The sequence below is a fragment of the Athalia rosae genome, chromosome 1, assembly GCF_917208135.1.
Source record: "Athalia rosae chromosome 1, iyAthRosa1.1, whole genome shotgun sequence".
NCBI lineage: Eukaryota > Metazoa > Arthropoda > Insecta > Hymenoptera > Athaliidae > Athalia > Athalia rosae.
This window is the reverse complement of record NC_064026.1, coordinates 7,978,005-7,997,698: the sequence shown is the minus strand read 5'-3', so window position 1 is coordinate 7,997,698 and position 19,694 is coordinate 7,978,005. Positions and strand designations below refer to the sequence as shown.

Sequence of the window (19,694 nt, the reverse complement as noted above, 5' to 3'; positions counted from 1 at the left end):
ATGTAATATATTCTCGCCGAGATTATATGTTCATTTTACTTTTTACTTTATTATAGCGTTGTTATTAGGTATATTATTTATTTTTATACATGCTGTAGGTGGTACACCAGTATTCGTATTTATAACTATGTAATGTGATTTTCAAAATAATGGGTCAAACGCGCTTAATATACATATATAATATACGTATACATAATAATGAGACGCGTGTTGAACGATCGTATAGTTAGCACGTATGTATGTATTATGTATATCAGCAGTATATGCATACCTGTGTACCACGGTCGCAATAATAATCTGTGTCGCGCGCGCGCGCGCGCGCTTTTGACACGATCGTGATAAACGAAATTCCTCTAATCAGTGAAAGTTAAACACTGTTTAGTCATCACGAAAGTTACAGACGCAGTTATAATCCCGATCTCCCTATTATACTATATCAGCGTTACACGCGCGCCACATTCTGATGCTCTGTTATATATTGTTTCATTTTCATTATTCGGTAAACATTTATATTCGGGGCGTAAAAATAATTATCGTACGTACTCGTATTTAACGCCGAGAAAAAAAATCTGCGCGTCGGAATCTAATTCCACGACTTTATTCGTATCCTCATTGATTTGCATCTCGACGCACGTCGCTGCTTCTTCGTAGATAATAACTGTTTCGGAGTAACCGATCTAATTTCCCTACTATCAAAGCGAGTTTCGAGTGAACGCCAGTTTTTTCAACATATGATCCTAGTCCCTGTTATCCCACCCCTATTTTTCGTCGGTATTCGACCGCTGGAATACACGTCAGTGTATACATATAAACTAATCGCTCGACGTGCTGACTAATTTATTTTTCTTTTTTTCCCTCGTCCCTTTTTTTTATTAATTTATTTGATTTTTTGTATCACCTTGTTATTATGAATATAAAAATCTAGCGTCGTGATGAAAAAAGATACGAGAAAGAGAAGAGAAAAAAAAATCTGCGAACCAAACTGCAGAAAAAGAAATCGAAATAAAATTTATGTGTCATATGTTTGGTGAATATACTAAATAAAAATCGCGTATGCATAAAGAGACATATTTTTTCGCCACGTGCCTGGTATACCCGGTTATATAATAGTAGATATAAAAATTTCGTATGATATAAAATCTATGTAATTTGCATCGAAGTCTGCAGTATAATTTAGATTCTAAAGACGAATAACTTGTTTTATATTGCATGTATACGTATATCGAGCGTACGCCTAACGTATAGTATACGTAATCCACGAAGCGAAGGCGGGTGATACACCTGCAGCAAAAACGATGGTTATAACAAACGAGCGGGAACGTTGTAAATCCCCCGAACCCTGCAGGACTAATACGATCGTCCTTCATGTATACCACGCGCAGTCGTTTCGCCCCGCAGGCTATAAATACGTACACACGTAACCGGCAACGAATAATCGCAATTTGTTAACAACTTGAAGCGCAACTAATTTTTATTCAGGTGGTACCAAAAAATTGTCATCGGAGCGCGATTCGCTCCCAAAACTGCAAAATTCCGATACGCGCTTCGATCATATCCTGCGCAAATATGAGAGAATAAATGTAGGTTTTTTTCCTTAGCCACATCCTCGATGCTTTTTCTACTCTCTATCCCTCTTTCTTTTTCCGCATGGACCACGAATTGGTTTTTTTTCCATTTTTTCCATTTTTTTTTCCAATTTTTTCCTCCGATAGTGCTGCTGTACTACAGTGTAACGTAGCGTAGAATAGCGTTATTATGTGTTACGGCGGCTGCCTTGCTGTGGGCGGAGTAATGCACGAGCAGTTATCGAACCTCTATCGCCAATAAATCTAAGACTCAACTAGACTTCGCGGTGCCCCAGGTGTAGGCGGTGATCAGCCGCGTGTGCCGCATTCCAATCGAGAACAGTATGAAACTTGTATTAAAAATTTCGAAAAATTAAAGAGTTTTTCGATCCGCGCGCAACTCTCATCCCTTCGATATTATCGTACGTTAAGTTTACAATGAATAAAGAAAAAAAATGCTGATATCCCGCTGGACTCTGTACTCTGTAGAATTGCAGTCTGCGGGTGGGTATTATTATTTCGAATGTACGTATACACACCTATTCTCGTATAACGAGTGCTTATCGACCTGAACTTAGTGACGTGGTTCGAACGGCCGACCTGACGGCGCCGTTGCCATTGGATTTGTCATTGATTCCTGGCAGTTCGTGGCTCAGGAAAACACACCGGGTAGGAAGTGGCTGGGATACCAGAATATGTCAATACTCTGGTCACGATGTGCAAGAGTCGACGTTTCAGTTTTGTTGTATTATATTCTTTCAAACGAATTTATAACGTTCATGCGTCCCTGTAAGAGGTCCTAGGATCAAAAATTTGTCCATCTGCCAACGGTGAATTATTATGAACGAAATGTTGGGTTTTTTGGTGGTTTTTCATTCTTCTTCATTTTTATCTTATTTCATACCCATATGCCTTTCCGATTTGTTCCGTGTGATCGGTGCTGCGTCTGCAGAGATCGTATCCGTTTCGCGCTTAGCTGTTCTGTGGAACGGCGGCGAAGGATATTGTGTTTACCAGCTAGATATATATATATATATAGCTGGTATTATATATTGTGTACGTATATACCTAATATACCTGACTAGGAATAGGTTATTGGCGTGTAAGATACGCGTTGAAGAAGAAGGTTTATTGGCACGGAAGAGAACGCTGTCGCGCTACGTAGGTGTGGCTATTTGAGCTTGATTTGTTTATAGTTAAGTTTCGGATTACTCATTGTTAGTTGAATGGGATTCCGGTCGGGTGCAATATCGCCATAAGGTAAAAGGTGTAGAAAGTCGATTCTTGGCAGCCGCAACGCGCGCGGAACAGAAAGGGGGATCGATACAACGCTCTGGGGGGAAGATGAAGAAAAAATAAGAAGAAGAAGAAAAACGAAAAAGATCGCGGCGAAGAAAGAAAAAGGGGTAAAACTGTATCGGGAGATAATAACGAGGTAGGCGGTTCGCCGATCGCACGAGTCTTAGCTCACCTCTCGGACTTCTATAATCGTAGAAAATTCCGTCTAAGAGGGCTAAAATTCTTCGCGAAAATAAAGGGAAACGGAAGGAAGGAATATTCGCGCACCGTGCAAAAACGAACACATCGTGTGATTTTTCTTCTCTTTTTTTTTTTTTTTTGCAAATTTTTGAAAAATGATAACTCGTTTCGTGTCACGGCGAGTGTGAGCCGCGATGTTTCCTGGGATATGCCATGATTTTTGAATAATATAATCCCATAAAATGAAAATATATAGCGGGAGTACAGGTATACATATACCGTGGAATCGACGCGATCCTGAAACAACTATACTTATCGAGGATCGTGCCTTGCAGGTCTGACGGTTCGATCGGGTTTGAGTCCCGCTTCTGTAATTACTATCTTCTTATATGCCTCTACTATACGTATATCCCTTATATGTTTGAAACGAAATACCCGCTCAACTCTTATCCGGTCTCCCGCGCCTCGCGCGCGCGCTTTCGATTTCTTCTTTATTTTCGTACCGCGAGAAGTTGCGCTCCCTATCCCGACTTTTTATCAAACCTCTCAATTTTTTCTGTTCTTCGATTCGCCGCTATTTGATACGATGTAGGTATCACGAACTGAGGCAATTTCCTCTGCGAGCAAGCGAAAAAAATTTATTAGTTTATATTTAAAAAAATTACACAAAAACAACCACATCGTTGGGTTGGTTTTTTTTTCTACTCATTTTTCTTCAACCGAGTTGCGTTCTACACGTCGGAAAACTCGACCGTTTATACGTTATTGATATTATTTTATTTTATTTAATCATTTTTTTTTTTTTTTATTATGTTTCGTTTAAATTTTCATAACTTTTTTTATTTCGTGAATCGCGATAAAGGTACATAAAACTGTCGGGTAATAATAAACAATGCGTGAAATGACAAGTACAGCGAAGGCAACGGCATTTCGCGAGATTTTATCATATAACGGGGTAGCAAGTGCAATCAATCATTCGAACTGGATAAAATATAATATACGAGGTCCTGCAGCAGGTCCATACGATGTGTTTGCCGTTTTATTTATTTGCTCGGTCATGCAAGCCCACGCCGCACAAATTAACGTATTTTTCGCACGCGACCAGATGACGGGTTGATTACCCGTAGGTAGATAGGTTGGTTGGTTTGTTGGTTGGCTAGAAGCTACGTGCTACCAGGCTTTTATATCTGCACTACGCGCTCATGAGCTTCATATTATACGTGTGTATTTCAGGCCTTGGGAATACCCAATGGCATTTATTTGAAAAAAAAAATTACGATAATGATAACAAACGAGAAAGAAATGAAAATAAACTACAGTTCAGCGCACAATCATCAAGAGCAGATATCTAATCAAGAAATTAAGTTATACCACACCGACGTATTTCGCGAACAGATCTATAACCGCGCCTGCTTCGCGTCCAGGATTATCGGGTTGCCGCCATCAGGCGCACAGACCTCGATTAAATATTTATTATAATTGTTGTTATTTTTTTTGTTTAGAAAAAAAATTGATACGATTCTATAGTTATGACATATAAAATTAAAAAATACCAGGCTATGGTCTCGATATCATATATGCGTCATTGAATTGTGGACATGAATTATAATAATTTGAAAATTCGACCAGAGTTTATCATAATAATCGAACGGAAGCTGTGAAAGAATCAATGTATGCTGAACGAAACTGGTTATTTATCCCTGACGACTGAGATGACCTCAGGGTTTCCTAATAAAAATTCAAAGTTTATCGGTTCATTGGCGATTATCTACTTGCGTATATGAGTAGCTGATATACCATTATAATTTGATACGTTGATCGTGCGTGTGGTGCACCGACTCCAAAATCTGGTTTAACTTTCAGCGGTCAACGACGTCGTGTATAAGTTAGTGTAGACGGTAGCATTTTGATGGATGAGAACATCCGTATCTTGCATCGAGGCTACCACTTGCTTATTAAACTGTTCGGTATTTCTTAAGGACGTTCGTACGGTTATAACAAGCAGAATTCCGTATGAGAGAGGCGTAAGATTGATGTATTTATAGGCGAGTAGGAGGGAGTAGTTCAGTCGTTCAAACTCACTCCGATGCTACGGAGACATCCCCAGCAACGGCAGCAGCAGCTCATACCTATTATGCAGCATAGTTTTAATAAAGTGTCAACTTCAACAGCTACCGCGGCTTAAAAACTACCACCAAGTTCTCCTCATTATAAAACGCTACCGTGTGCTTCTTCCTGTCATCCTAACTCCGTAGCCTCCTCGTCGTCCTCTTCCTGTGATATCACTTATTATAACCCGGCCGAAGACGATCGTTGATTAAAACTGCCCCTGAGTCTTCGATGAAACCACCGTACAAGAAAGAACGTCACACGGTAGCATGTCGAGAAAATTATTTCAATACACCGATTCGTTAAATTCCAGCTTTGTCGTCGTACTACCTGGATTCCTATCTCCAAAGTAGATTTCTCGACAAGCTCGTTACGAACGTACGAGGTGATAAATTGATTGATTATTTTCAATCATCACTTCTCCCATGGATGTCTTACCGTATACCAGTGAACCTTACGGGACATTTCACACCGTTTTATTCGGCATGTGATTACGTTAGCTAGTTATCAAAGTAAGTGTTGGCTCAGAGAAACATCCTCGTATTCTTCAATCTTCATTCATTCTTCCCTGTTGGGGTACTCGATGATCGTTCAATACATCACATAGGCGTAAGCAACTCTTCGCGTGGAATCCTCCGTAGAAGAAAAAGAAGTTCGAAGAAAAAAATAAACTAAAACTCGATCCGATTAGCGCTTTGCAAAAGATACAGATTCTCGGAGGAAATTCACTGAGAAATGACTTACGCTATCGGTATGGATGCGGGGCATAATAAGATATATTGTGTCGATGATCCGTAAAATTCGCGCTCACCGCAGATCCTGCAGGATGCACCGGCTGCATCTGCAGCAGCAGCAAAAGCAGCAGCATCGGCATCGACATCATAGCCTTGTAGGTTCGACGCGGATGTAAGCGTCCGTATAGCTTGAGGGGGTGAAGAACGACGCCCATGGGCTTCAAAGAAGTATAGAAGTACGTCCCAACGATTACGCCGTACTTGTTACTACCTACAACGTACTTATGTTACTTTTAAAACTGCTTATTACTGTGATTACCAGCGCATAATGCCGCCCGGACGAGGGTTCTACAATTTATTATTGAATTGCTATAATGCAGTGATCGTTCGGTTGTGTGGCTCCAGCGCTGTGCCTTTAGTTCAACGGGCTGCAGTAAGGATCTTTATATTCGAGTCCAAGGGTTATTTTATATATATTTTCTTAGGGTTCATATACTCACAATCGGTGGTGGCGGTCCGATCTCTCTACGCTTATACTACTCTAGGTGTAGCCAGGTTGTTCGATGTTCTCTCCGTTATTTTTCATTTTTCAGCTTTGAAATTTGTACATGCAAACCATGAGAAGATCCCCGTAAGTGTCATACAGAAAAGAACGCTGAGTTTCCTGCACTTTCAGCGCATCGTGGATTTCAAAGGTATACGAGATAGTTTCGCATGGTGAATTCGCGTGGTAAATTCGAACCATCTTGGGGAGCATTACACGTAATTATATACTCTGCACATACGCTGATATGTGTATGTAGTGTAGTGTGGTGTAATATACGTCAGAGGATCGTAAGAGGTGGTAATTTTCCCAATAACGAGAAATATGCGGAAGGATCCGAAGAGATAATATCTGTGTAACACGAGTCGATATGGATAAGGGTAAATTCTCTACTGCGTTCTACAGCCTCTAGATGAAATTTGTCGAGCACTCATTCAATTAAGACTACAATAACCACCAAACTCTTCCAAGATGCCTACAGCGAACTAATATAGATTTTGTACAAATTATTTCCCACGATCCAGTGAAATATTTTCTTGACAGAAAAACGGATCGTAATATTCTAATTTTTAAGGGTGGCTTGATTTAAATTTCGGATCCTAAACGATAAGCGCCAACAATTCGAAATAAAAGTAATTTCTTGGTTCAAAAATAAGTAAAAATGAATTAGCATAGAATATAGTTTTTAATAAGTGAGTTTTAGTGTACCCATGGTTGCATAAGTCGTAATTTGAAAATAACTAATTTAATGCGAATTCGATTTCATTAATTTGTTTGAAATTCGAAGTTGGGTGGCGCGGTGACGGCGAACAGAGACAACCTTATGACAATGATCAAACCAATTTTCTTACCAGCCGTCAACAATAATAGTCATCGGTGAGAGATTCGAAAAAATCTGTAGATAAACAAATGGAGCGCTACCCATTTTGTCTAATTATCAACAATTTTAGTCCGAGCCAGCAATGCAGTACAATACAACCAGAGCAGCGTGAAACGCGCGGAGGGCGCGAAGTTGTAGATATTTAATTCTTGATTGTTGTGTTAACAACCGGCTCGATGTCAGAGACTAACCTATGAGATTCGTAGTGTCGTCGTACTGAAGAAATTTAAAAAGTATTGTCTCGAAGATGCAACACAGTGTGCCTTTTACACCGGTACAATTGGATCCATCTACAGCATTGAAAATCACGATGGGCAATTCAATGTTTCAAGAAAGATCCCTGATGGGTCGTCCTGACGTTTGGCACAGGATAAAAATATTTAGAGCAGCTCGATTCGAAAAAGACTTTGTCTTGAAACTCATAGTGAATGCTGTTGAGCCTGCAGACCTGATTCCAGTGAAGTACCAAGCTTGTGGTGAAGACACCGTATTCATAGCCAGGAATTGCGGGCCAGCTCTTGATAAGCTCTGCAGATCAAACTTGATTATCAACAACCCTGGGGGAGACTCACTGGTGGTTGAAATAATATTGGGATATGCTTCGATTCACGATCTCAAAGTGAATATGCAGTCTTTGCTACTGACTGCTCTGAAAAGGAGGTATGACAATAAAAAGAAAATTCTTCACTTGGACAGATTCGATAAGGATAAAGACATGTCCAAGACTGTTTATTGTCCATTGTCGCAACTCAGGACCTTTAGCTACGTCCTGAAAGTAGCAAGAAATGCGCTGCATGGTTTTGAGCACCTGAATTTGCAGCACAATGAACTATTCAATCTATCTTCCATCGAGAGTTCTAATCTAAGTCCTATGTTGAAATCGCTGGACCTCCGGTATAACAAACTGCTAGGAATGGAGGCGCTTACTCCTTTACGGGGCCTGCATATCACAGACATTTGGCTTGACGGGAATCCCGTTTGTGAGAATTATTCCAGCCCAGAACAGTACATTGAGTCTGCACGAAGATATTGTCCTCAATTAACAAAGTTAGACGGAGTTTATATTGGAGCACCAGGAATGCCTTTGACCTATAACACATTCTTTCGTACTGGTGAAAAGAAGAAACTTGCAAATCAATTTGTTGAACATTTCTTTACACTCTATGATCAGAAAGATAGAATGATATTGAAGGGTCTCTACCATAGGGAAGCTTTTTTCTCAATGACATTGGGTATCCCCCCTGCCTTGGCAGCCAAAAAAGGCTTGGATAAATTCATTGCTGAAAACAGAAATCTTGTTAAATTAGCTGATCCTGCAAGAAGTAGTAAACTACTTTTTCGTGGGACTGACAATATTCTGACAGCCTTAATGAAACTACCACTTTCTCTGCATGACAGCAGCTCTTTCAGATGTGATTTGCTGTATGATAATGATGATCTGGTTATCATAGCTGTCGAAGGAGTCTTCAAAATCCTCGAAAAGACTCCACAGATTCTATCATTCAACAGAACCTTCATATTGTTAGCTGGAGAAGACAACGAGTATAACATAATCAATGATCAGTATCACATTGATTTTGCTCCACTAGGTAGATCTATAGACATTTATCAAGATGAGGCAATGGAGACTACTTTTAAGCCAACTTGTTTCAACCACAGAGAAAAAAAAGAATTAATAATTACTCTGAGGAATGTTTCCACAATGAATTACGAATGGTGTTCTATTTACTTGAAAGATACAAACTGGGACCTTCGAAAAGCAATCTCGAACTTTATGGAAAAGTATCTGCAATCAAGTGTGCCTCCACAAGCATTCCGCTGATCCCCCATGAAGAATAAACAGTGAAACAATCCAAAACTATAGTGTCTTACTAAAAAATGAGCTATTACTGTGTAATGGACTCGGAAATGTTGTTTTACTTCTTTCAGTTGTAGTGAACATTGAGACTGTCAAATTGAAATAAATATTTTATACTTTTTTGAATTATAAAATAACCCTTGTACCATGGAGAACCAGAACAAACTTAGCATAATGGATTACTCAAATTTGATCTTCTGGAACAGTCTGCGGATAGAAGGTATGATGCCAATGAATATAATTTGAAAAAAAAGCAAAACTAGTTTGAGGTTAGGTTTTTAGGTATCAAGCACTAGACAATGTTTACCGTAGTCAAACGCCATCAACCCTTGACATCAATCGATGTGCACAGAGTAGAATTTCGAAGTTTATTCAACTATCAATCTTATATTGTCGTCTAATGACTTATCAAAGATTTGATAATGATAAACCATCTATTGAAGAGCAATGAGACAAATTAGCCAAAGATCAGAATCGCAGAGTGGACTATCCCCATTAATGAAGGGTGAACAAATTAGTGATCCTAACCTTAACGTAGGAAGGATGACTTCATTTTTCGGTGTGAATTAGTTCGAGCCAATGATATCAAGAATTATACGTATTAGCGTAATCGCGAAATATTAAATATGGCTTCACCGACAGTTGTGCCAGGAAAAAAAAATACCTGGGAACCACTGAGACTGACTCATCTAAAACCATCTTTCAATAACCATGAACTGGCTCTAGCAGCCCGCCAAGATCTCTGGCACAAATTCATCATATTTGATGCTGGTAAATATGATAAAGATGAAGTATTGGTCAGTATAATCAATGCCTGTGAACCGGAGTTTCTATTGCCGGTAATGTACCAAATTGACAAAGCTGGAAATGGCACTTTTCTCACAAGATGTAATACAGAAGCAATTGAAAACCTGGTGAAGCAGAATCTCTGTGTTGTAACGCCATCAGAAAAAATCCTGAAGATTGATGTAATCTTAGGATTCTTAAGCATGGATGACTTACAACTGAATCCTACAAAAACTGTAGCTCAAACTTTGTACTACAAGTATGAGTCAGGGAAAAAAATTTTGAACCTAGACAGTTTTCAAAAAGAGAAATCACTGGGCTCTATATATTGCCCAGTTGCTGCTCCCAGGGTACTTCTGTATGTGTTGCGATGTGCAAAAATGGGAATTATGGGCAACATAAGAGAAGTGAAATTGCCAATAAGAGAATTAGCACTAAGAAATAATGGAATAAGCTCATTCATACCGTTTGAGAAATTCTTCAACTATCACTTATGCAAATTAGATTTGAGATTCAATGAACTGTCAGATGTTGAATACTTACGTTATTTTTCCGAGTTCAAAATAACAGAATTATGGTTGGATGGAAACCCCCTTTGCATGAAGTACACTACACCTGAGGAGTACATCAAAACTATTAAAAATATTTTCCCACATCTCCAAAAATTGGATGGAATAGTAATCGGAGTTGAAAAAAAACTTGTACCAATTATACAGAATAACTACATTGGTAATGGTACCAAATTAGGACTGGTTAAACAATTCATTCGACATTTTTTCACCCTTTACGATCAAGATGACAGAATAGTACTTAACGGCCTTTATGATACAAATGCACTCTACTCTATGACTGTAGGGAATGCCCCTACTTATACTCAGAAGAATCTGAACAGGGTGTTTGCTAATAACCGAAACCTGTTGAAATTTGTGGACTATGCTAAATGTCAGGAATTTATACTTAGAGGGCCGGAAAAAATCATATCCGTATTAAGAAGACAACCACCCACTACCCATAATTTGAAATCTCTGCAGGTGGACTTGTTGCATGAGGGCACAAGCCATCTGGTCATTGCTGTCCAAGGAGTATTTTATTATAAGTCATCAATTTTCCAACTGATGCATTTCAACAGAACATTCGTTATTATTGCTAAAGAAGACCATGAACACAGCATCATTAATGATCAATGTCATTTTGACGTTGCCCCTGCAGCTTACACGACAGGGGAAAATAGGGATCCTAAATTTGAGCCCAAGGACGCACCGAGATTCAAGCCAACTTTATTCAGTAATGCCGAAAAAGAGCAACTTGTTGGATTTTTATCTGAACTTTCTACTATGAATAAGGAGTGGTGCAAAAAATATTTAGACAGTGCTAAATGGGATATCAGAGTTGCAATTAATTCTTTCATGAAAGCTTATATGGTGAATGATATTCCTCGCAAAGCCTTCTAGTAAATTCAATTATTATAATAAAAATGTAGGATGATTTGCAATTTTTATGCCGACCAAGAATTTCTAACATAAAAAAGCTATTTTGTTATCTCTATGAAAAAAGAAAATCTATCAATTTTAAAAAGATAACATAATAACCATAGAAAATACACTTGACTGAACTAGCTAATTATAAATGATTGAAAATAGTATCGACATCCGCTTTCACAAGGGTAAATGTTTCTAATTGTATTATTTTCAGCATGTAAAATGCAATTGCAATTAAATTTATAACGATATTTATACGTTTTATACAATTGGACATTGTAAATTGTTAATAAATTTGTTTTTCCTATAAGCAAATTGACTCATCTTACCTTACCAACAATATTCTTTTATAAGATAGCTACTATACACAAAATTATGATCACTCGATTGAATGATAATGATTGTAGAAATAAGTATAGGTAGAAAAATGTGTCGCACTTACAAAAGTTGATAAAAATATAATCTCCTGTAGTCACATCTTTCAATTCACGACTGCTAACAGCCCTGCTGTATATTAAGCAGAGCAATGCATTTGTTAATGTACGGAATGGTATTCACATTAGAATTCACTCCAAGTTCAAACACTTTTTGCATCAAAGGTAACGCGTGCTCTGTAACCGTGATTAATAATATCAGCTAACAATCCACATTGCCAGAAGGGTGGAATGATGTTTGCCACAAAAATTTTTGATACATTTGCAATGAAATATAATGAATGTAAAATGAAATTTCTTACCTTGCATGCAAACGACGATATCAGGTAGCCTATCAAGAGCTGACATCAGAACATCTGCTCTAGGACTTTCTAGGCATTTATGAAACGCGGCTAAAATATTAAGATTGGAAGCCGGTCGATGTTTTAAAGCCCTAGCAAGTAACGTGTGAGCTAGCGAGCGGATGTTTCCTTGCGGAGATAGAATTAATTCTGATACAGAATCAGTTACTAACTCCAAAACTGATGCCTTGCGTGACGAGAGATGCTCGATTTCTTGCAACGCCGTGAATACGTCTATAATAAAATTTGGTTATGCTTTGTCCTATCAAGAATTTGCCAATCATTGCACCATTGAATATAGAAATCCACGGTCGTACCTTCTCCATGTAGTTTGTTCAAAGTTGCCAGTAAAGATGACCAATGTTGAGGGATCGTAGGTTCTGGTGGTGGAGGTGGTGGAACAACAGCGACTATAACTTCTTGTTCTTCTTCGTCTTCACCATCTCTTGGTACTGGGATTCCTGACATTAATGTACGTAAACTGGACAGCCCAGGATTTTGAAGTCGAAGTTCGCTATACAAAAGTAATTGATATCAGCAGAGAAAATAAACCAAAATATTAATAATAATTGGGGGTGGAATTTTTTTTTTCGATATACTTACTGCAAGATATGAGAATGCTTGTATAAATACTTCAAGGCCTTCTGTGCATCATGGGATATATATGCTTGGAGCAGTGCAACAAATCTATTTAGAAGAGGTATGAGGTCTTTTATCGGACCGTAATGCTGAAATGAAAATATGTCCTATTACTTGCAACAAATGAACAACAAGAGATTTCTCAGAAATTTAAGAGTGGCGAAGACTGAAATAATAGATTAGATTGGTTTTACAGACCTGGAAACATTGAAAATAGTTTTCCAGTGTATCTTCTAATGCAATTCTATGTTCTTCATTAAATAAATGAGGCTGCAACAATTCCAAAAGTCCCATAACTTGTAGAAAGAGATTCAGATGATGACCAGTCCGGAACTGCCCAAAATCTAGATAGGATCTCCCCATAAGAGAAGAAGCGAGCATAGGTAACTGCCGCAAAACAAGAATAGGATGCACAGCAGCCATTTTTCTAGCACACAATTCGAAATCCTGAGATTTAGAGTTCCATGATTTTTGACGAGGAGTTGCTGCCAACGCTGTCAAAAGTGCATGACTGGTACAATCTAATACCGAACCAGTCCAGTCTGTGATTCTTGCATCTCTAACAAATTTCTTTGATTGTGATGTGTCCAAGTAACATATCACTTTTGGAATTTTCATATACATGTGAAGTAAGAACTGATGTGCCATGTCGGAATAAATTCTGCAACACCGATAAGTATTGTTGAACAGGATGAAGCATATCAGAGAAAATATTTCGCATTTCTAAAAATAGAGATCCTTACCCATTACTATCTTCCATTTGAGCGGCTAGATGTTTAACGACACTACAGATGAGTTTCTCTTCTGTAGACACACAATGTAGTAGCAAGTCCAGTCTGCCCTCCATTTGATCGATTGCAGCTTTTCTAGATTGACGGTTGCATATAACAACAGCTTCAGCAACGAGGTATGAAACCAGGTTAAGCAACTGCTGTTCAGACAGAAGTAAAATATCTTCAGGGACGTAGTGCTTTGGTGTAAATTTATCACGGCCTTGCCAAAGCTTGGGATTGCAAGTTAAAGCCCACAAAAAGTCCAGAACAGCAGTCGGATCATATCTGATGAAAAAGATAATTGTATAAAGAAAAATAACAATCAGTTTCAAGACAACAGTAATATTGCTGATAATATCAGCAACAACATACTCACGCATTGTCACATTTATCAAGCAGGTGTGCGACACACTTGTGAAGCGTAGCCCAACTTGCTCTATGCGTCAATAAGGTCAATAAATAAGGTCTGCAGGCGTGCGAACTAACTACACTATTATCAGTCTTAATATTCACGGTAGTTTCGGCAAATAGAAGCTTCATTTGCAGATTTGTACACGTCCCTATTAACTCAGGCTCTACTGAAGCCAGCCAGTCTATGAGCAGTCCAGTTCTAGGTTTTATAACTCCTTCATTACTGTCCGAAACTAGCAGCTTCGCCATTGCTTCAACGAGAATGTCGTTGTTTTGTTGTTTGAGACACTTGTCCAAAAGCTTACGACCTACTCTTTCCAGATTTAACAGGTCGGTTTGTCCTAGAATAGTCAAGGGGTCACGATTTTTTGTCAAGGCAGCAAGCTCCTTTCGCTGATGATCTTTTGTTGATTGCATGTTTGCAAAATCTTGAAGAATGGATAATACAGGTGCCTTAATATCACCTATCAACGCAATCAAATCCAAACACATGCTACGTCCAATATCAATAACATGCTGTGGAGTTGATGGTTTTTTCAATGGTAACAAAATAATCCTCATTAAAGTGCATGAAAACTGTGTCATGAGGACTAATGATGCTAAAAACTGTTTGACTTGCATAGAACTCAATACGCTGCATATGTGTTGAATAGCCAATACCACAGTGCTGTTTTCTCGCACAGGTTTTTGCAGATCCACTGTCAAAATTTTATGCAACCTTCGATATGCGTCTAGCTTTTGATTCGTTGGCATATTTTCAATAAAAAGTCGGTTGATTAGGTGAGGAACATCAGTTTTAATTGAGCATTGGATCATGGATTGCTTTTGTACCATTGCATTAGCTGGCAGAGTTTGTTGCAGATTTTCAACAATCATGGGATTTTCATCAGGCAAAAGTGGTTCTAGAAGCTGCAGGACCTGTACAAATACGAGTCCTCCAGTTGCTCCTCTTCTGTGTTGAACCTCGACCAACTGTGCCATGTAAGTCTTGTCTAGAACGGCTTCTCCTACTGAACTTGGGTCAATCTGTACAGCGGCATCGAGAGTATGCAATAACTTGCTCATTGAACACACTGGAATTCCAAAACTTTGTATGAATAATACCAGCTGTGGTGGTTCCAAATCTTTCAAAGCAGCATCTACCAAACGTGGGACGTTACTTCTTATCATTCTTAGCTTAAGCCAGTCAGGAATCAAGAGGGCTTCTTCACTAGTATCAACTAGAAACGCTTTAGGTGGTTCTCTATTTTCCGGAAACCAGGTTTCCAGTAACTCGTTAAACAATCCTGGGCTGTCTGATGAATCATACGTCAACAAAATAATCATGGCATGGACCACTAAAATATGCATAGTACACTCTTCTCCGGTGGACCATTGGACGAGTATTTGATCTTGGCTCTCAGACCAGGTATAACCTTCTCCTCTAGGTGCTCTGGCTTTTTGAAGGTAGTTACAAAAAATGGCCATAAATGCATGCAGTGTCTGCTTTGATTGTATATTATCATTGTCCGGTTGTGGTAGAATGGCTGCAATTATTGTGCTACGTTCGACAACAAGCTGTGAGATTTCATTCACCAAATCAATCAGATCCGTAAGATCATCATCTAAAGTATGTGCGGCAAGGTAAGAGATGTAAGCACGAACTAAATCGGGACTATTTTCAACTTGACAAGCTCCACGTAGTGCCGTAGAAACTAGCGAACGGACTGACAAAAAATACGGGATCGACGGTAGTTTGCGAAGGAGCCAAATTTCTCTGCAAACGAGAACAAAAAACTTTAGAGTTGAATAGTATCACTTGACTTGAATAGAAACATAACAATTTTCTCACTTTTCGCTCTCCCCTTCAACTTCCATACCTTCCTCCTCAAGAGGGATGGAGCTGAGTACTGTTTCAAGGCCAGTTATGGCTTGCGTTCGACTAGCACTTTGTTGACTGCTCAACCGTCTTAAAAAGTACTCCAAAACCTCGTATGCATGTTGTTGGTCTTGTGTCGGGTCTGTAAGTAGCTTTTGGAGATGTGCTAGTAGCTGTTGTTGCCTTGGCTGCTTCTCTCCTGCTTGAACGCTGGTCGATAACAAAAACTCGCAGAGGCATTGAACCGGTAATTGACTGAGAGCTCCCTCGCTATTTTGAACAAGATCGGCTAGCCAAGGCATGCTTTGAGACGTGCTTTGTTGCTGTCTTTGGATTATATTTAATAGAAAGTCAGGGCGTCGGGAGCGGCAGAGAAGATGCCCTAATCGATGGGACACATTCAAAGCTTGTAGTTGTTCTAAAACGGCTGGCGGAGGTCTTCTTGCAATGCCCGTAGGATCCATTGTAATTAATTGTGATAATAGAAGGCTGTTTTGTTCGGAGATCTGCATTCGTGTAGATGCTGCTGCCAAATGAGTTTCATATTCCAATATCTTTTGCTTCTCTATTACCTCTACCTGCAGTTCTTTTGCTCTTTCTTGTTCATTAATTTCGGGCAAAGCCATTGTTGGTGGAGGGTATGAAAAATGACTGGAAAAAATGATTTAAATTGTTGGACTTTGTCGTTCAGTTATCTATTTAGATTGAAACATTAATACTCACTTCGTGATGCACATTTCCATGAGAGTTTGCAGAATGGGATATCTTTTCCATCCTACTGCACCGAACGAGGAAGGATTGTGAGCTGCTAAAACCAGTAACATTGTCCAACCTTTCCAGTATAAATTTGATATTGCCAAAGTTGGTGGCTCGTATCTATGAAAGTTAATAGAGGGTTTTGCCCTTGCTCTTTCAGAATTTGTATAACTCAATATTTCAAAAACTTACTCTGGAGGTATATTGATAGATCCCGGAGGCTGGTAGACACATAGATTGAAAATTAGTTCTATTATATCCATCTTGTCAGCATATAAAGTAGGAAAACTTTCTGAGGAGTTCAGAGCAGCCCGCTTTATTAGTTGGTCAGCTAATTCCAAAGTTTCCGAATGTGTCACCCCATTTTCCTGAATAAAAATATAAAAATCCATGAAACTGAAATATAGAAATTGAAAGTGATAAGGAAGTATGGTTGAAATAAAGAGGAAAGCTTACTTTGGAAAAACCAATTAGAAGTAATCTCAGAAGAGTACTCTGGAGGAGGGGTACATCAGAGACTAAGCGAATATAAAATACTCTATCAGATTCAGGTGGCCAGTTGTCCAGCTTATAATAACTATCTGGTGTTTCCAATAATAAAACTTTATGGAGAGAATGTAGCAATTCGTTTCGCCCTATGCCATAAATCTGGGGAGCTAAATTATGAAGCCATGATACAGACTCATACTGAATAGTCGCAACCAAATTTTGAAACTGCTGTAAAAGCGCCACATCTTTCTTGTCCCCTCTTTGAGCTAATAAGGCCGCCTCCTTAACTTGCGGGCTAATACCCAAAAACATACATAAGCATAGTAAGTCGACGATGGATATGAAAACTCTATCCTTAAATTCAAAGCTCAGAAGCTGCTGCGATATTTCTTTTCGCTCTATCATCATTGTGCGAGCGAATGCAATAAGGTTTATATCATGCCGGCACACACGGACTATTTCTCGCAACAAGGCTCTTAAAGGTCTCAAGTAATCTTCACGATTCATTAACAAATCTTGAAATATTTCGGCAAGTAATTTGGCAGCTGCTTCTTGGAACGCTTGAAACATAACTGCCAGCATTGGCATATTATTCGGATTTCTTGCACTGGATAGTTCGTTGTAAATCGTGTGTTTCAATGTTGTTGATAAATTTTCTGGATGAAGGCTAATTAGCTCTCTAACACCATTCAGGTAGATATTAATTACGGCCTTAGTTTTGAGTCTCATTTTGACCAGTTGACTTATCACTTCAACATCTCTTTGAGTGTGAGTTGTACAGTTGTAACAAACATAGCTCAATAATTCCTGGGCAGGTCTCATGAGCTTAGGATTATGTAGCCACATTTCCAGCTTTGGAACAACTATTATTCGAATTTCTACAAATCCACATGTGGATGAAAGTAATCTCAAAAAATTTCTTGTTATAGACTCTGGTTGTCGTCTGTTTAGTTGTTCCTTGACTGTCTCTAACACAATTAGCTCAATGTTCTCGATGCAATGAGCATATCTGGGCATAACTGGAAATTCAATCTTTTCTTTGTCTCCGGTTAATTGAATTGCGGAAGCGGTAGGATCATCGTCTTCCATTGTTGATGGGCTGTGACATTCTCTCGGTGTTAGAACTGACAACTCTGGTTGCAAAATACTCTTAGGAGGGTGTCTAGTATTGAATCCTGTTAAAATGTTATCCACAAATCCTTTGCACTCCTCATTATCAACCCAGACACGTTCGCCCAGCGCATCTTCAATATACAGCTGCAAACAAATGACAGTTGATTGATGGGAATTGTCTGAGTTCAACAATAATTTTTATATTATACACATCGGATTACCTTGACAAATATTTCTGGCCAACTTCTTTTTTCGTGAAATCCTCTCATCAATAAATTTGCAGCAAGGACAGGAACAGATGGATTTCCTTTGCTCTTGAAATTATGCGCCTGATCTCGTTTCAGCAATGATGATAAAGCATGAAGTATACAGTCATTTGAAAAAATGGATGGGCGAATTTTTGCCAGATACATCAAGCCCATATAGATCAAAGGATCAGGCTTCCATCTCTGGCTTTTCAGTGTTCTAACGGCTCCACAAATAATACCAACAACTTTATCTGCCTCATCATTATCACTTGCTTCGAGAACCATCGGAGCTAGGTCAGCAGGATCACAATCAATAGCAACAACCTCCCATGCCTCTGCACTGGACATTGGAGGCCGGGAATGAGAGATATGTGGAGCTAATTTTGCTTTTTTCTGTGGGATAAGAGACTGTAAAGACCCTGGTGGAGCTTCTTTCTTTCGCTCTGATACTGAAACAAAATACATTCAAGATATTCAATGCAAAGTACTGGGAAAAAATGTCTGTTTAACAATTACACATTAATAATAGTTGTAAACGATATATGTCTGCAATTTGAACAAGACCTGTGCTTGAAGAACTGGTGCTTGGTTTGCCATGGATGACGCCTGGCCTTTTTGAATCTGTTGGCTCGCCTCTGGAACTTTTGGCTCCTAGAGCGAATAAGTCTGCTGGATGTTGAGCTATTTTGCTCTTGGCACCACGGCCAGTTCCTGTTTTACCACGATCCATTATGTGGTGCCTTCTATCTGATATATTGTTTATATTATACTTATATTCTTCGGAAATTACTTATTGCCAAACCTAGAACGAAAATAAATTTTCATTTGTGAGGGTAGTACTATAACATAAATTTGCTGGACTAAAGTCATGTAATCCTCAAATCGTAGAAGACGTTTAGGAATAAAATCAGATAACTAACGGAGTTCCTGATTATATCAACAATTGTTTACCACGTGAGATTTGCATGTGAAATGACCCAGGTATTGTAACCTATATCATAGTGTGTATGATGAATTGAAGTCAGTCGATGGCTGATTCGTTAGAGTGTAAAAATAAGAGGTTCATTACTTTAATCGAAGAAGACTTTGTCTCAGAACAAATAATACTTTATCTCATCATCGGAACGAGATTACAACAAACTCTTCTATTTATCGCTCAAATCCTAAACAATGGTAAATCTTCTTTTGACGGAGCAAGA

The 19,694-nt window shown here is 38.8% G+C and overlaps 3 protein-coding genes across 5 annotated transcripts; 2 read left to right on the top strand and 1 right to left on the bottom strand.

Moving 5' to 3' along the window:
* Positions 1-5,119: 5,119 nt before the first annotated feature.
* LOC105686016 (nuclear RNA export factor 1-like) lies at positions 5,120-9,403 on the top strand. The gene has a single exon (XM_012400544.3). The coding sequence runs from the start codon at positions 7,559-7,561 to the stop codon at positions 9,131-9,133; it is 1,575 nt and encodes a 524-aa protein (XP_012255967.1). The 5' UTR covers positions 5,120-7,558; the 3' UTR covers positions 9,134-9,403.
* On the top strand, positions 9,226-11,743 carry LOC105686015 (nuclear RNA export factor 1-like). Its single transcript, XM_012400543.3, has one exon. The coding sequence runs from the start codon at positions 9,796-9,798 to the stop codon at positions 11,404-11,406; it is 1,611 nt and encodes a 536-aa protein (XP_012255966.2). The 5' UTR covers positions 9,226-9,795; the 3' UTR covers positions 11,407-11,743.
* Positions 10,436-19,687, bottom strand: LOC105686013 (integrator complex subunit 1). 3 transcript variants are annotated; one of them, XR_007276659.1, is made up of 15 exons: positions 19,447-19,687; positions 19,060-19,297; positions 18,469-18,944; positions 17,102-18,391; positions 16,838-17,013; positions 16,613-16,765; positions 15,863-16,540; positions 13,997-15,787; positions 13,591-13,905; positions 13,046-13,508; positions 12,812-12,936; positions 12,526-12,722; positions 12,170-12,442; positions 11,876-12,044; positions 10,436-10,570 (listed from the first exon to the last, which is right to left on the bottom strand). XR_007276659.1 is itself a non-coding variant. In XM_048648735.1 (14 exons), exons 2-14 carry the CDS (start codon positions 19,223-19,225, stop codon positions 11,929-11,931), a joined length of 6,219 nt encoding a protein of 2,072 aa, XP_048504692.1. In that variant the 5' UTR covers positions 19,226-19,297; positions 19,447-19,687; the 3' UTR covers positions 11,609-11,928. The 3 variants fall into 3 exon arrangements, 2 of the variants coding, with proteins under 2 accessions (XP_048504692.1, XP_048504693.1); XM_048648735.1 differs by lacking the exon at positions 10,436-10,570 and having other exon boundaries at positions 11,609-12,044; XM_048648736.1 differs by lacking the exon at positions 10,436-10,570 and having other exon boundaries at positions 11,609-12,044; positions 19,565-19,677.
* Positions 19,688-19,694: the final 7 nt, after the last annotated feature.

Excerpts from the sequence above, each read along its gene's own strand:
- LOC105686016 (XM_012400544.3), top strand. The coding sequence starts at position 7,559 with ATGCAACACAGTGTGCCTTTTACACCGGTACAATTGGATCCATCTACA.
- LOC105686015 (XM_012400543.3), top strand. The coding sequence starts at position 9,796 with ATGGCTTCACCGACAGTTGTGCCAGGAAAAAAAAATACCTGGGAACCA.
- LOC105686013 (XM_048648735.1), bottom strand. The coding sequence starts at position 19,225 with ATGGATCGTGGTAAAACAGGAACTGGCCGTGGTGCCAAGAGCAAAATA. Across the intron at positions 16,766-16,837 it reads TCTATCAATATACCTCCAGA|ATACGAGCCACCAACTTTGG; the intron begins GTAAGTTTTTGA and ends TAACTTTCATAG. Across the intron at positions 13,509-13,590 it reads CAAATGGAAGATAGTAATGG|AATTTATTCCGACATGGCAC; the intron begins GTAAGGATCTCT and ends TCGGTGTTGCAG.